General features: G+C 42.6%; 1 protein-coding gene and 1 long non-coding RNA gene across 4 annotated transcripts in view; one reads left to right on the top strand and one right to left on the bottom strand.

Moving 5' to 3' along the window:
* Positions 1–13442, top strand: part of LOC127527025 (CMRF35-like molecule 5) — an 83653-nt gene that overhangs the window by 50127 nt on the left and 20084 nt on the right. The window contains exon 5 of one of the 3 annotated variants that reach the window (XM_051924498.1): positions 6657–6746. The exons of 1 other annotated variant lie outside the window; for it this stretch is intronic. In XM_051924498.1, coding sequence (XP_051780458.1) covers positions 6657–6746 — 90 coding nt within the window. Of the gene's footprint in view, positions 1–6653; positions 6747–13442 lie in introns of all 3 variants that reach the window. One more of the 3 variants, XM_051924497.1, reaches the window with a different exon arrangement.
* The window catches only part of LOC127527042 (uncharacterized), a 216765-nt gene continuing 209029 nt past the window's right edge, over positions 5707–13442 (bottom strand). Inside the window, exon 2 of the long non-coding RNA XR_007934406.1 lies at positions 5707–5931. This is a non-coding gene — a long non-coding RNA (uncharacterized LOC127527042). The remainder of the gene's footprint in view (positions 5932–13442) is intronic.

Raw genomic sequence — 13442 nt, 5'->3', positions numbered from 1 at the left:
TTAACGGGAGCAGCTGAAAGAAGAAGAAGATGCAGTGAGAGTTACAACGCTAAAGCAGTTATGGTATTTGGAATACTATGGCTATTCCCTGGACCATTATATTGCTGCAGGTTAATTACAATCAGATGCATTACACTAATAAACAATATGCAGTTAGTTTCAATGTATTTATAAAGCCGCGTCAGGAATGTGGAGCTAAGAAAGAAAGGTGATCACACAGGAACAGTAGCACTGCTTTGATGCTGGGTGCCGCCAGTCTGCAAAACCGATCGTACGCCAAGGTATGAGTTACCGTGGAAATGTGCGTGGCTTTACGCCAAGTTTAGGTTTTATACATCGCGATTTGAGCGTGGAAAGGTTGGTACGCAACATTTCTGTGCGTACGCACCGTTTATACATGAGGCCCCTGGTGTTTTCCTATAATTTGCTTGACTATTACAGTTGATTTTGCGACTTCTCTCATTGTGCTATGTATCATAGTTCGCTCGCGGTACCAATTTATTTGCGCAAATCCAAGAGACAGACAGCGGGCTGAAGGGAGGGGTGTGGGGCCCTCCTTACTCACGCGCAAGTCTCAGGTGTATCTTACATCCGTTTAGCAAGAGAACTACTTAACGAACTTAGATCGAGTTTTTTTCTAGAATTTGCTTGAACATTCCGGTTGATTTTGTGACTTCTGTCATTGCGCTAAGAATCATAGTTCACTTGCAGGAGTGAAATATTCGCGCTAATCCTGGGGAGGGAAGTGGTAAGAGTGATGTCAGGAGTGGGGAGCCGGGCGGGACCCTCCTCACTGTCCTTTTTCACTAACACGGGGGTGGAGCCGCAGGGCATGGCTAGTGTGTGTGAGTATATATAATGTATGTATATGTATGTATATATATATATATATATATGTATATATACAGTATATAATATATTGTCACAAAGTTGACCACAAAGTCATAGCAACGTTTGGGGCAGCCACACGTATAATTGGTATCCTGGCTGCAAAATCGAAAAAGTGTTACACAGCACTGGTGTGCAGAAAACCGAGTCCAAAACACAACTGAGGGAATAGGGAAAAGGTGGAGGCTTTTAAAGGGGAAGACAGGAAGTGAGGTCGAAGGGGTTGAGCTCATAAGGGTCTTCAACCATAGGCTCGAGCCCAGACGTGACATCACAGGGGCTCGAGCTGACAAGGTCTTCTTCCATAGGCTCGGACGTGGAAGTGACGTCGTGCGGTGCTTCAAACGTTTAAAAGCCTGTAGAGCAGCTGTCCTTTTGTCTCACTGCCTTGTCTACCTTGTCCCCCAGACATCCTCAAACACTATGCGATCTCTTTTCGCTGTTCCGTTATTTCACCGAGTAATATTTTCCATTTGTTTGCATTAATGCAATCTTTACTCTCATTTTTTTGAGACTTTCGAGTTTTCCTGCTTCCATTATCTCTAACCTGCTGCTTTGCATGTGTATCACAGAACTTGTTTACAAAGGTTGTAAGTATGATGTGACTTGACCGCCTCGTGGAACATGAAAGTGTCTCTCTGTTTCTCTTCCTAAGGTCACGTCTCGTCGCAGGAAAAAAGTCTCGTATTGTCACAAGATTTTTTTGAATAAAAAGTGATATCCGGCCCAACCCAGTTCAGACTCGTGGGACGGTGGGTTTCTGACTTGTTAGCACTAGCGCAAAACAGGACCCAAATGTCGACAGGGTACCAGTTCATCACAGGGCCCACTCATGTAGACACACTCTTTCTTTCTTTGTTCTCCATTTGGTGAGGTGGTTAAGCTCCAGTTTACCTGTGTGTTCATGGTGATGCTTTGTCACGCCTGCACTTTAGAGGATCACCTTCTAGGCTCATCCGATGTATGTGATACCACCCCAGGGCGAGAGGTAGGGCTATCACTAACATTGTCATCTCTATCTGTTCAGAAGATGCTATAAAGCCCTAAGGGGAACTGACCCCACCTCTTCCAATGTACAATTTTTGGCAATTTTTTGAACTTTTAATGTTTCACTAGCCAACCCGTGGCGTAGCATACACCGCATAATTATGTATTGATGGGTGAACACTTCCTGAACAACACAGTTGTCCAAATGGGGTGGGTTTGTGGATACCACTGTGAGTGAATGAAAAGATAGACCTCTGGAGAGAGCAACATATAATTGTCTGTGACTGAAAGCAGGATCGTCTGTGACGAAAAAGGCCACGCTGGTGAAAGTTACTTCGTCGGTAGGGATAAGTGTCAGTACTTGTAGATTAAGGTGTAGCGAGTCTTCGTTGTTGACGCTTAATATAGCTTGCGTACTGAGATGTTCCGGAGTCACAGTTGAGAAACACTTTTTTAGTATCATTTAAGCACAGGGAAAAGAATGAACATGTGAAACATCTGTAATGTAATAAGCCACCAAGAAAAGTAACATTGCAACAATGCTATCTACGATCCGATCGCTGTAAACAGAAGTGAAAACAAAATCGAGCCCGGTGTATTCTATTAACTGCCTTGTGGCGCTGTAGTAGATAGATAGATAGATAGATAGATAGATAGATAGATAGATAGATACTTTATTAATCCCAAGGGGAAATTCAGTAGTGCTGCTGCTATGCAGTAAGGAGAATGTGGAAGATTGTGGTTTCTCTTCCCGGTTCCTCCCTGTGTGGATAGCACTTTGAATACTGAGAACACCGCTATATAAATGTAACGAAATATTAACAGGAAATTGTCTTCGTGTAATAGTAAAAGGCAAATTATCCACGACAAACAAACTGTTTTACACGCTGCAAACCAATCCACACCGCTTTTTCAATGTTTTTTAAGCAGAGGGAAAAAAATGAACATTTGCAAAATCCATAACGCTGCTTTTAGTAAGTACAATGCGCACACGTTTAATTTGTCGGACACTTTTTGCCTGCTGTCTTTTCTGGTTTGGGCTGCTTTTGCAGTGTTACCGCTTGTGCATATTAAATCTTGAAATCCTTCGAGTAACTAATTAACTAACTAACACCAACCCACCCACACACACAGCTTGTGTGAAACAAATGCGCCCGTCCTTTCATAATTTTGTTGCAGCCTATAGTGGAGTCAGGCACAGAGAAGGTCAGCTGCTGAGAGAGCGTCTCGACTGTTGCAGGGCCTGCATCGGTGAAGCAGGTGAGACGCTAATGAAACAGAGGCACAGGGCTTATTGGTTTTTAAAGACTGCTTCCTTCATTGTGTTTTAACTTCAGTTTTAAAGGATTGTTTTAAGGATCCCATGGGATACCCCTCGCAAACTGTTTTAGACTCTGCATTCAGCAATTCACATCCACGACAAACATGCCTCTTCTTACATGGTCCTGCCGCGTCCACCCTCGTTCTCAAAGCATACACACCGCCTGGTCATGTGCCCGCTCGCAAGAGCAACTCATGGAGACCCGCCCACCAACTCTAAGACCATGGCGTGTAAAACAGTTTGTGATGGTGGTGCGTGCATCATAACCGAAAAGAATAAGGAAAAGTTAACGTGGCTCAGAGGTGCATGTGGACTCCTAGCACAGACAAAAGCGACTTACGGAGTGGTCGGTGAGTTGTTGCGTACGGGCACATGAGCAGGCAGTGGGAATGCCTAGAGAGCGAGGATGGGCGTGAGCAGGGGAATAAGGAGTGTTGGTGGGCGGGGAAACGTTTTCTGTGTTCGTGCAGGACCATCTAAGAAGACGCATGTTTGTCGTGGATGTGGTGGACGCGGGCCGGGGAATAAAGAGTGTTGGTGGGCGGGGAAACGTTTTCCGTGTTCCTGCAGGACCATCTAAGAAGATGCATGTTTGTCGTGGATGCGAATTGCTGTATGTAGCGTATAAAACAGTTTGCGATGTTGCAGGCAGCCGTGCGTCATAACCGAAAAGTCAACGTGGTTCAGAGCTGCATGTGGACTGTAGCACAGACAAACAGAAATGACGGCGTGTTTTCCGAGGTGTCGCGTCCGAGTTGGTGGGCGTGGCTCTGCGGGATTTCGTCGTATCCAATGGTCTTAGAGTTGGTGGGCGTGGCTCCTTCCTGCGTGCTTTCATGGGTGTCTTGCCCGCTCTGGCGGTGGCTTAGAGAATTATATATATAAATTCTGCAGCTGTTTTTGTTATAATGTTATTAATTTGTTGGCAGACATTGAATTCAGTTAATGTTACTTTTCTCTAATGCTCTCCACATCATGCTATTCCAAAGCACTGAATAGATTAGAGGTTTTCAGGCAGCACACTACATTGGTGATTCAACTGGCACCACTGCCCACCAAAGTCCTGTTTCATGTTCATCTCTAAGCACCTGTGGAGTAATAATTGAATTGCTATGTGATTGGGGAAAAAAATTAATTTCAGTGGAACCCCATCTGAGGATGTTAGATGCCAAACCGCCCCTAACTGGGCAGACTGCTGTCACAAAACAGGCTGTCCTGGCAAATGGGGTGGACGGTGGGTTGGAACGGACATGAAGTCTTTGAGTCTGACTGATAGGAGATTGAAAGGGAAGCTATGAAAACATGCAAGAGGCTTTGATGAGGCAATCGGGGGCACTACCTTGTGGTCTGTGTGTGGATCCCAATGCCCCAGTACAATGACACAGACAAAAGAAACTGGAGCCTTCACTTGGATGAGATGTAAAACCGAGGTCCTCCTGAATCTGTGTAGTCATTAAAGATCACCGAGCATCTTTCAAAAAGTGTAGGGTGTCCCTCAATGTCCTGGCTGAATTGCCCACCACGGCTGGTCATTCTGGCACCCTAATCACCCCCTGTCTCTAGTTGGCTATCTCTCTAACCGCTTTACCTCCTAATAGCTAAGGTGTTGTGAGCGTACTGGAGCAAAATGGCTGCCGTCTCATCATCCAGGTGGGTGCTGCACATTAGTGGTGGTTGAAGTGGCTCCCCACTGTCTATGTAAAGTGTTTTAAGTAGTTAGAAAAAGCTATATAAATGTAATTAATTATTATATGTATATATATATATATATAATGCCTATTTTGTCGTGGTAGACTTCTATATTACTCTGCTTTCCCCTTTTGTATTTTTAATATGTAGCTTTTGTCAGAATGCCTCAAATCCCATAGACTTACTACTGTTTATAAGATATTGTACTTTATAACTTCTCCCCGCCTTCCCTTCCACATCTATAACCTCAGGGAATTATAAAGAGTAAAAGACAAGCAGGAGTATAAAGAATAAAAGACAAGTAGGAGTTAAGTTACTACATTAATTATTGTATTATCAATAATATTCATAAATAATAACAATATGCGGAGTGGTGGCTCTGTGGCTAAGGATCTGTGCTGGTATCCCGAAGTTTGTCGGTTTGAATCCCCGTCACTGCCAAAAGAGATCCTACTCTGCTGGGCCCTTGAGCAAGACCCTTAACCTGTAATTGCTCCAGGGTGCTGTACAATGGCTGACCCTGCGCTCTGACCCCAAGGGGTATGCGAAAACGAACAAATTCCTAATACAAGAAATAAAGAACAAAAAAAAAAAGTACAAGTGATAAGTGGCAACCATACAACCTGATAAATGTTGACGTGTAGTTTCAGGCGGCACACAGACTTTTAGTTACTTTAAATGTCTTTAGTGAAGTCATCATTTCTAGCTTTCTTCAGGACAGGCCTCGTGCCCGTCTCAATATGGCTGCTGAGCTGTGCTCTTCATTGGGTTGTCCTTTCCATGGTGATGGTGTGAGAGAGATAAGGAGGGGTAAAGAAACCAAATGTATTCATCCATCCATCCATTATCCAACCCGCTATATCCTAACTACAGGGTCACGGGGGGTCTGCTGGAGCCAATCCCAGCCAACACAGGGCGCAAGGCAGGAAACAAACCCCGGGCAGGGCGCCAACCCACCGCAGGGCGCACGCGCGCACACACACACACCAAGCACACACTAGAGACAATTTAGAATCGCCAATGCACCTAACCTGCATGTCTTTGGACTGTGGGAGGAACAGATGTATTCATTCTCTGTTCAAATTCTGAAGCCAATAGGGGGTCGTGGTACAGAATGGCTTCTAATTCAAACCAATCCCTAACAGTGAACTTTAGACCAATAGAATTCTGGTGCGACTCATCCCCCCCAACTGCTTTATTTTCACATCTGCCCCCAAAAACACATTTCTTGAGTAAAGCTTGCCAGCTAGGTAGCCTTCCTGCTAGGTGGCTTTCCTGGCATGCTGAGAATCACTTGGCAAACTGGTTTTTAGCACTTTCCCCATCTCTGCCATAAAATTCCTCAGTCAGTCCTTTAGACTGGGGGGGTGGTTCTTTAAACATGAAAGCTTCTCACCAATGAAACACCAATATTACATTTCTTTGTCTATGTTACAATTAAAGACATACAAAATATTTATCAACTTATATACAAAATTTCACACCACAACAGCGCTGTTAATAGGAGCACAAACTTTTACACAATGCATTGCCTCGGACAAGACTACACAGCAGGTTGAAAAAGCAGAAATAGTTAAATCATAGTTTGTATAGGGTGGTCCAGATCTAACTATGCAATTATCGAGGAACATCACAAGATTGCACATCTGTTCCACATCCATTCCAGTGTGTCACTTTGCAGTATGGTTGAGCCAAGCCCCCTGTCTGTTGTCTCCCCCCAAAAAAACTGTAAACTGACTGCTTCTTCTTCTTCTTGCTCTCCTGGCAGCAGAATTATTGGTTGGCTCCCTCTTGGCTCTGATTGTCCTCGCCATCCTGTTAATCACCATCATTTGCAGAAAAAGAAGAAAAAAGCTGGTCGGTAAGTCATGAAGGCTTTCAGTTGGGCACATTTTTGGGGACAGATTAGTGAGCGGCCCTTTCAGCTAATGGTGTGTAAAGCAAAACTTCCTGGGTACAGCTGTAGAGAAGTCTGCTCTGTCCATTTGGGAACCAGGGTCATTTTAGGGAGGATGAGCAGTTAATGTGTGTTACTCTGAGCACCTTCAGTAGAACGGCATATATAATGGAAGATGAGTGCACAGACAGGCAGAGAGACAGGAAAAGACTGCAAGAGAGATTGTTTCATCTGTGGCACTTTCTCGATCAGTTTGTCATAAGAAACACACTAACCCAGCTCAATTTGTTGAGATTGGCATGTTGCGATGCGGATTCTGCTCCATGCTCTCTGAACCCGACACCGTCAGTAATGTCACTGATGAGCTAGGCAGTGAGGCACAACAAAGCAAGGGGATGGTGCAAAAAGTGCAAAGTGCTTTTATTAAAACCAGCAAACGAAAACAGTTATGTCCAAACAAAAAGTGCAGTGCTCCACAGTTCCAAAAAATAAATAAATAATCCAATACAACAAGTGAAAGGTGGAGGTTAAAACAATGGCTGGAAGCTGTCCTTTTAAACACAAAGCCTGGTGCCTTTCTTCTACTGGTGACTCCTCTGCTTCTCCCATCCAGACTATGCACCAGGGGAGCCTGGTCTGTTCGCCTCACCCATCCATGGCTCTGGTAGGCCTTCACCAAACCGTGACTTGAGCTCCCCAGAGACCAGGACCCTCATGCTGGGGCTTTCACGTCCCAAGTCTCGACTCCCGTTGCCTTCTTGGCCTTATGTGGTGAGCCATCCTTCTTCTGGTCACTCCTGCTCCTCACCACAATCGACTGCTCCCGGGGTGCCGGCCAAACACCCAGGCGCACTGCTCAGCTGCCCGCAATCAGCGCGAACCTGCGCTTGCTCACTCTTCTACACTGACTTTCCTCTACCTGCTTCCAGCCTTCTTCCCCTGCAACCTCCATTCATCTTTTCCTTTTCTTCTTCCTCCTATCCGCCTTGCACTTCTATTTATTATGGGGACATGGATCAGATGTGGCAATTAGCAGCTCCCGGCATCAATTACAGATGCAGGCAACTCCTCACCTGTGCAATTAAGTGAGGACCGTCTGCATCACGCATCACCCGGGAACTGCTCCCACCACACATAGCACGCCCCCTCGCTAAGTCGCGAGTGTGGCAATTATTTATTTTAAAAAATGGCCTTTTTGACGTGAGCTGTGGACCCAATACACCACATGGCACCATATTAAACCTGTTGATTTTTCAGCAAATATAAGATCATATGCTTTTGCCTTTTATATTTTTTATTTTATTAATTTTCATTGTAATCATTCCATACAAACAGATCAATTTATAACCCAACAAATTTCAAGACAAATCAAACCCCACCCCTGAGAAGGAGAGCTTAGCTCAAAGAAAATTGCTTAAGGCTTTTTAATAAGGCAACATTAAACAAAAGAAAGGGAGAAATAAATATCTATGTAAATAAGAGATGGAGAAGGGAGTTAAATGCGATAATAGTTATTTCTCTTATTCTAAAATAATATTGATTAAATCCTGCCATGTTTTGAAAAAATTTTGTACAGATCCTCTAACTGAGAATTTGATTTTTTCCAATTTCAAATAATATAAAACATCGGTTTCCCACTGACTTATCAGAGGAGAATTAGGATTCTTCCAATTTAACAAAATAAGTCTGCGTGCCAAAAGTGTAGTGAATGCAATCACCGTTTGCTTGTCCTTCTCCAATTCAAGTCCATCTGGAAGAACACCGAACACAACTGTTAGTGGGTTAGGAGGGATTGTGATACTAAGGCTGTCTGAGAGGCACTTAAAAATTTTTGTCCAAAATGATGTTAGTTTGGTGCAGGCCCAGAACATGTGACCCAGTGAGGCAGGAGCTTGGTTGCAGCGTTCGCAGGTTGGATCCTGCCCTGGAAACATTTTGGACAGTTTTAAGCGAGACAGATGAGCTTGATATATCATTTTTAGTTGAATAATTCTATGCTTTGCGCATATAGAACTCGAGTGAATTCTCTGCTTTGCTACCTTCCACTCCTTTTCTGATATATTGATTAAGAGATCTTCTTCCCAATGTCCTCTTGGATCTTTGAAAGGTAGGGACTCTAATAAGATTTTATATATTGCGTAAATAGTGTTTGTTTCCTCGAAATTGAGCAGTATTTTTTCCAGCATTGTGGAGGGTGCAAGGTGGGGGAAATCGGGCAATTTCTGTTTAACAAAATTTCTAATTTGAAGATAGTGAAAGAAATGTGTAGCTGGGAGGTTAAATTTTGAACGTAATTGTTCAAAAGATGTAAATATGTTGTCTATATAAAGATCTCTGAGCATTTTAATCCCAAAACTTTTCCAGGTATTAAAAACTGGATATACTTGCGAAGGTTGAAAGAGGTGGTTCTCTTGCAGAGGTGCCACTGATAAAAGATTTTCCATCTTAAAATGCTTTCTAATTTGGTTCCATATTCTGAGTGAGTAAAGCACAATTGGGTTATTAGTATATTTGCGATAACTTTCATTTATTGGAGAGCAGAGCAGGGAATATAAAGAAGTACTACAGGATTTTATTTCTATTGCGGACCAGGCCTGTGTATGTTCATTTATTTGTGTCCAGGTTTTTATGGCTTGTATGTTTGCTGCCCAGTAATAAAACTGAAAATTAGGTAAAGCCATGCCACCCTCCGCCTGAGGTCTTTGTAGGGTTGCTCTTCGGATACGTGGGTGTTTTGAGTTCCAAATGAATTAAATTTAATTAAATTTAATTAATTTAAAAAACGATTTATTGATATATATTGGAATGTTTTGAAATAAAAAGAGAAGTTTAGGAAGGATATTCATCTTAACAATGTTAATTCTTCTGGCTAGAGTGGGATGAAGGGTTGACCATCTATGCAAGTCTTGCTTAATTTTTTCCACACAGACGCCAAAATTTTGTTGATAAAGAGCTTTATGTTTACTTGTAATATTTACCCCTAGGTATTTAAACTGATCTGCTATGGTAAAAGGTAGGGTGTCTAATCTAATATTATATGCTTGTGAATTCACTGGAAAGAGTATACTTTTATTCAGATTAATTCTAAGACCAGATATCTTTTGAAATTCTGTTAGTGCTGTTAAAACAGCAGGGGACAGTGTTTTCTGGGTCTGATATATATAACACCATATCATCTGCGCATAGAGAAATTTTCTGTTCCAGTCCTTCTCTGACAATCCCCTTTATCTGATAAGAATTTCGGCAGTGAACCGCCAGTGGTTCAATAGCGATTGCAAACAACAGTGGCGACAAGGGACATCCTTATCTGGTACCACGTTCTAGTTTAAAGTAGTCTGAGCAAATGTTATTACAATGATCCCTCGCTATATCGCGCTTCGTCTTTCGCGGCTTCACTCCATCGCGGATTTTAAATGTAAGCATATGTGAATATATATCGTGGATTTTTCACTGCTTCGCGGATGTCTGCGGTCTACAGTACGTGTGCTTCCTCAGTTGATTTGCCCATTTGAATTCAAACAAGGGACGCCTTTGAATTCAAACAAGGGACGCTATTGGCGGATGGCTGAGAAGCTACCCAATCAGAGCCTTTGGTTAAGTTCCTGTGTGCTGCTGATTGGCTCAGCGACGGAGTGCTGCATTAACCAGGAAATCTAATCTCACTCATTCATCATTAACGCACGTTACTGCTACTGCTGCAGGAGCCGTGTCCAAGCGCCAACAGAAGATGCAAATGATTGCAGAAAAGGTAAAAGTTTTGGATATGTTGAAGGAAGGAAACAGCTATACCACTGCAGGACACCATTACAGCATCAATGAGTCCACGATTCTTTTTATTTAAAAAGGAGGAAAAGCATATAAGATCTACGGCCGCAGTGTCCTTTAACCAGGGTGCAAAACGAGTTGCAAGTGGACGTGATAAGGCAGTAGTCTGGATGGAATCTGCTTTAGGGATTTGGATTGAAGAGTGATGGAAGAAGTACAACGGCGGTGCTACACAGTCGCCTGAAGAGGCTCCTTTAGAAGAGCTGTAACGCTATCCTTTGTAGTGCAGTAAAATTAAACTCATCGTTATCGGACAAGTCGTCGTGTCATTGTTGGTGAGTAACCATAATTAATTATTTACGTACAGTACTTATTACATGTACATAGTTTAGTGTTGCTGTACACACATTTTACTGTATACAATTTTTCTTGCATTGTACGTATTTATTGCTGGTGGCCTGTCTGTCATAATGGCTGTAACATATGTGATATCGGAGACGCTCGATATCTTTAAAATAATATTTAGGTTTTACTGTATGTAAACTGTGTTCACATACATAATTTCAACGAATCTTACCTAATATCTAAGAGAATACAAAGGGTTTATGCTGTATAATTGTGCGTGAAATGTTTATAATAGTGTGGGAGAGTTTATAAGGACTTAAAATATATAAAAATAAGCATATAAACATATGGTTTCTACTTCGCGGATTTTCTTATTTCACGGGTGGCTCTGGAACGCAACCCCCGCGATGGAGGAGGGATTACTGTAATACAAACTGAAGCTTCTGGATTGGTATACAGTAGTTTGATCCATGCACAAATATTCGGGCCAAACCCAAATTTCTCCAATGCAGTGAAAAGGTAGTTCCATTCAATCATATCAAATGCTTTTTCTGCGTCTAATGATAGTAATATCTCTGGGGTGTTTGATTTTGCTGGTGAATATATAACATTAAACAAGCGTCGGAGATTTGAAGATAGGTGTCGGCCTTTAATAAATCCAGTTTGATCTTGTGATATTACCGATCATATGTTTTTGATTAGGTTCAAGATCAAAGTTCTAGACCCTGTGGTCTGCAAGGAATCATGCGACAGACAGAAAGACCTTAGAATTTTAAATACATTGTGGCCATGGGATGCACACTACATCCCCCGGAACACTTGGTGGCAACCCCCCTGGGTTGCATCGGGGCCACAATTGTGTTACACCGGAGCTCATCCCTGTTGGGCTCCATGGCCACCACAAGGGGGAGCCTCCTGGCAGCCTGAGCCTGCAGGGCTGTAAAGTGGCTACACCCGGAAGTGCAGCCTAATTTAGGTCAATTATAATAATAATAATAATAATAATAATAATTCATTACATTTATATAGCACTTTTCTCAGTACTCAAGTGCTATCCACACAGGGAGGAACCAGGAAGCGAACCCACAATCTTCCACAGTCTCCTTACTGCAAAGCAGCAGCACTACCATTGCGCCACCTGTGAGGACAATTATCACCTGGAGTGCTTCCGGGTGGGCTATTAGAGAAGCCGACACCCACCACTCAAGGAGCCAGAGTCGGGAGGAGGGAGACAAAGCTGCCAGAGAGGAGTGGAGGAAAGACAAAGAAAGAAGAAGAATTTATTTTGAATTGTGCCGTTTGAGCTTGTGGGACTGTGTTGTGCCTGCGGGACACGGGAAAGACGTGGCCCTCAGGCAAAGAAAATAAAAGTTTATTTATTTTTATTGTGTGCCTCCGGTGTCAGTCTGTGTCGGGTCCGGTGTCGATATAGCGCCTTTTCCACAATATATATATGTATATGTATGTATAGGTATACAGTATGTATGTGTGTGTGTAGAGAGAGAGAAAGATAATGTACATGGTGGGTGGAGCACCAAGAGGCGGGGCCACTCTGACATCACTGCTGCAGCTCTGCCTTTATGTTGGGGGCAGATGGGCCCAGCAGAGGATCATTGAGAATGTTGCGAGTCTGTAGTGAGCATTTCTCTTTTCTGGTTACTGGATTCTTTTTTCTTGTATTTTTGGATAAAGTATTGGGTCTTTTTTGTCTTTTAGGTAAATCCTGCTTAGCTTTTTTAATTTTTTGTTCTTGTCTTTGATTTATTTCAATGAATTTTTATTTATAAAGATTCATGTTTGGTTCTTCCCTACATAGTGGCACACACAGTGTAAAAATGGGGCAAGTGAATGTCTGGTATCGTCCTTACCATTATGTTTCTACAAAGAAAAGCAAACCAAAAATGGTGATTTTTTTTTCAACTAGATGTTATTACATGTAACAGAAACAAAGAAATACCAAAACCTCAGCATAAATACAATAGAAAATGTCTGTCTAGTGTCCAGTGGTGCACAGATGCAGATTTATGACATGTCCATCGTGTGACATGTTTTGTCACCAATTCACAGCTTGACGTTGCAGTCAGGACAGTAGAAGCTTGCTTCTTTGTGTAGTTTTCTCATGTTTTTTCTGTTTCTTGCACATGAGAGTGTAGAGTGTTATTGCCTGAGATGCACGATTGTATTATTGCAGGCTACCATAGTACAAGCCTTAGTGACTTCCACATTTCTCCTGGCAAGATCATTGACAGTTGACACATTGTGGACAGTGCTTAGGGGGGTAACATCTTTCTTGTCCTTTTCCTTGATCACAATCATTTTGTCTGTTTGTCACACAGCTACTGTCACACCACGGTGAAGCTTCACATAACCAAATTCACCCTGCATATCATGGCAGTTTAGTCATACAGTGCCATATCATGCATCGGTTTCATTATTCATGTCAGTGTTTGATGGCCAATTCACATTGTCATCACTAATGCAACATTTGAGTAATGGCTCAGTTTCATTTTGTTCTAAAACTGTCTTTGTGACTTTTCATTTGTCATTGTG

The sequence above is a fragment of the Erpetoichthys calabaricus genome, chromosome 3 (assembly GCF_900747795.2).
Source record: "Erpetoichthys calabaricus chromosome 3, fErpCal1.3, whole genome shotgun sequence".
Lineage (NCBI taxonomy): Eukaryota > Metazoa > Chordata > Cladistia > Polypteriformes > Polypteridae > Erpetoichthys > Erpetoichthys calabaricus.
This window is presented reverse-complemented; position numbering and strand designations above follow the sequence as displayed.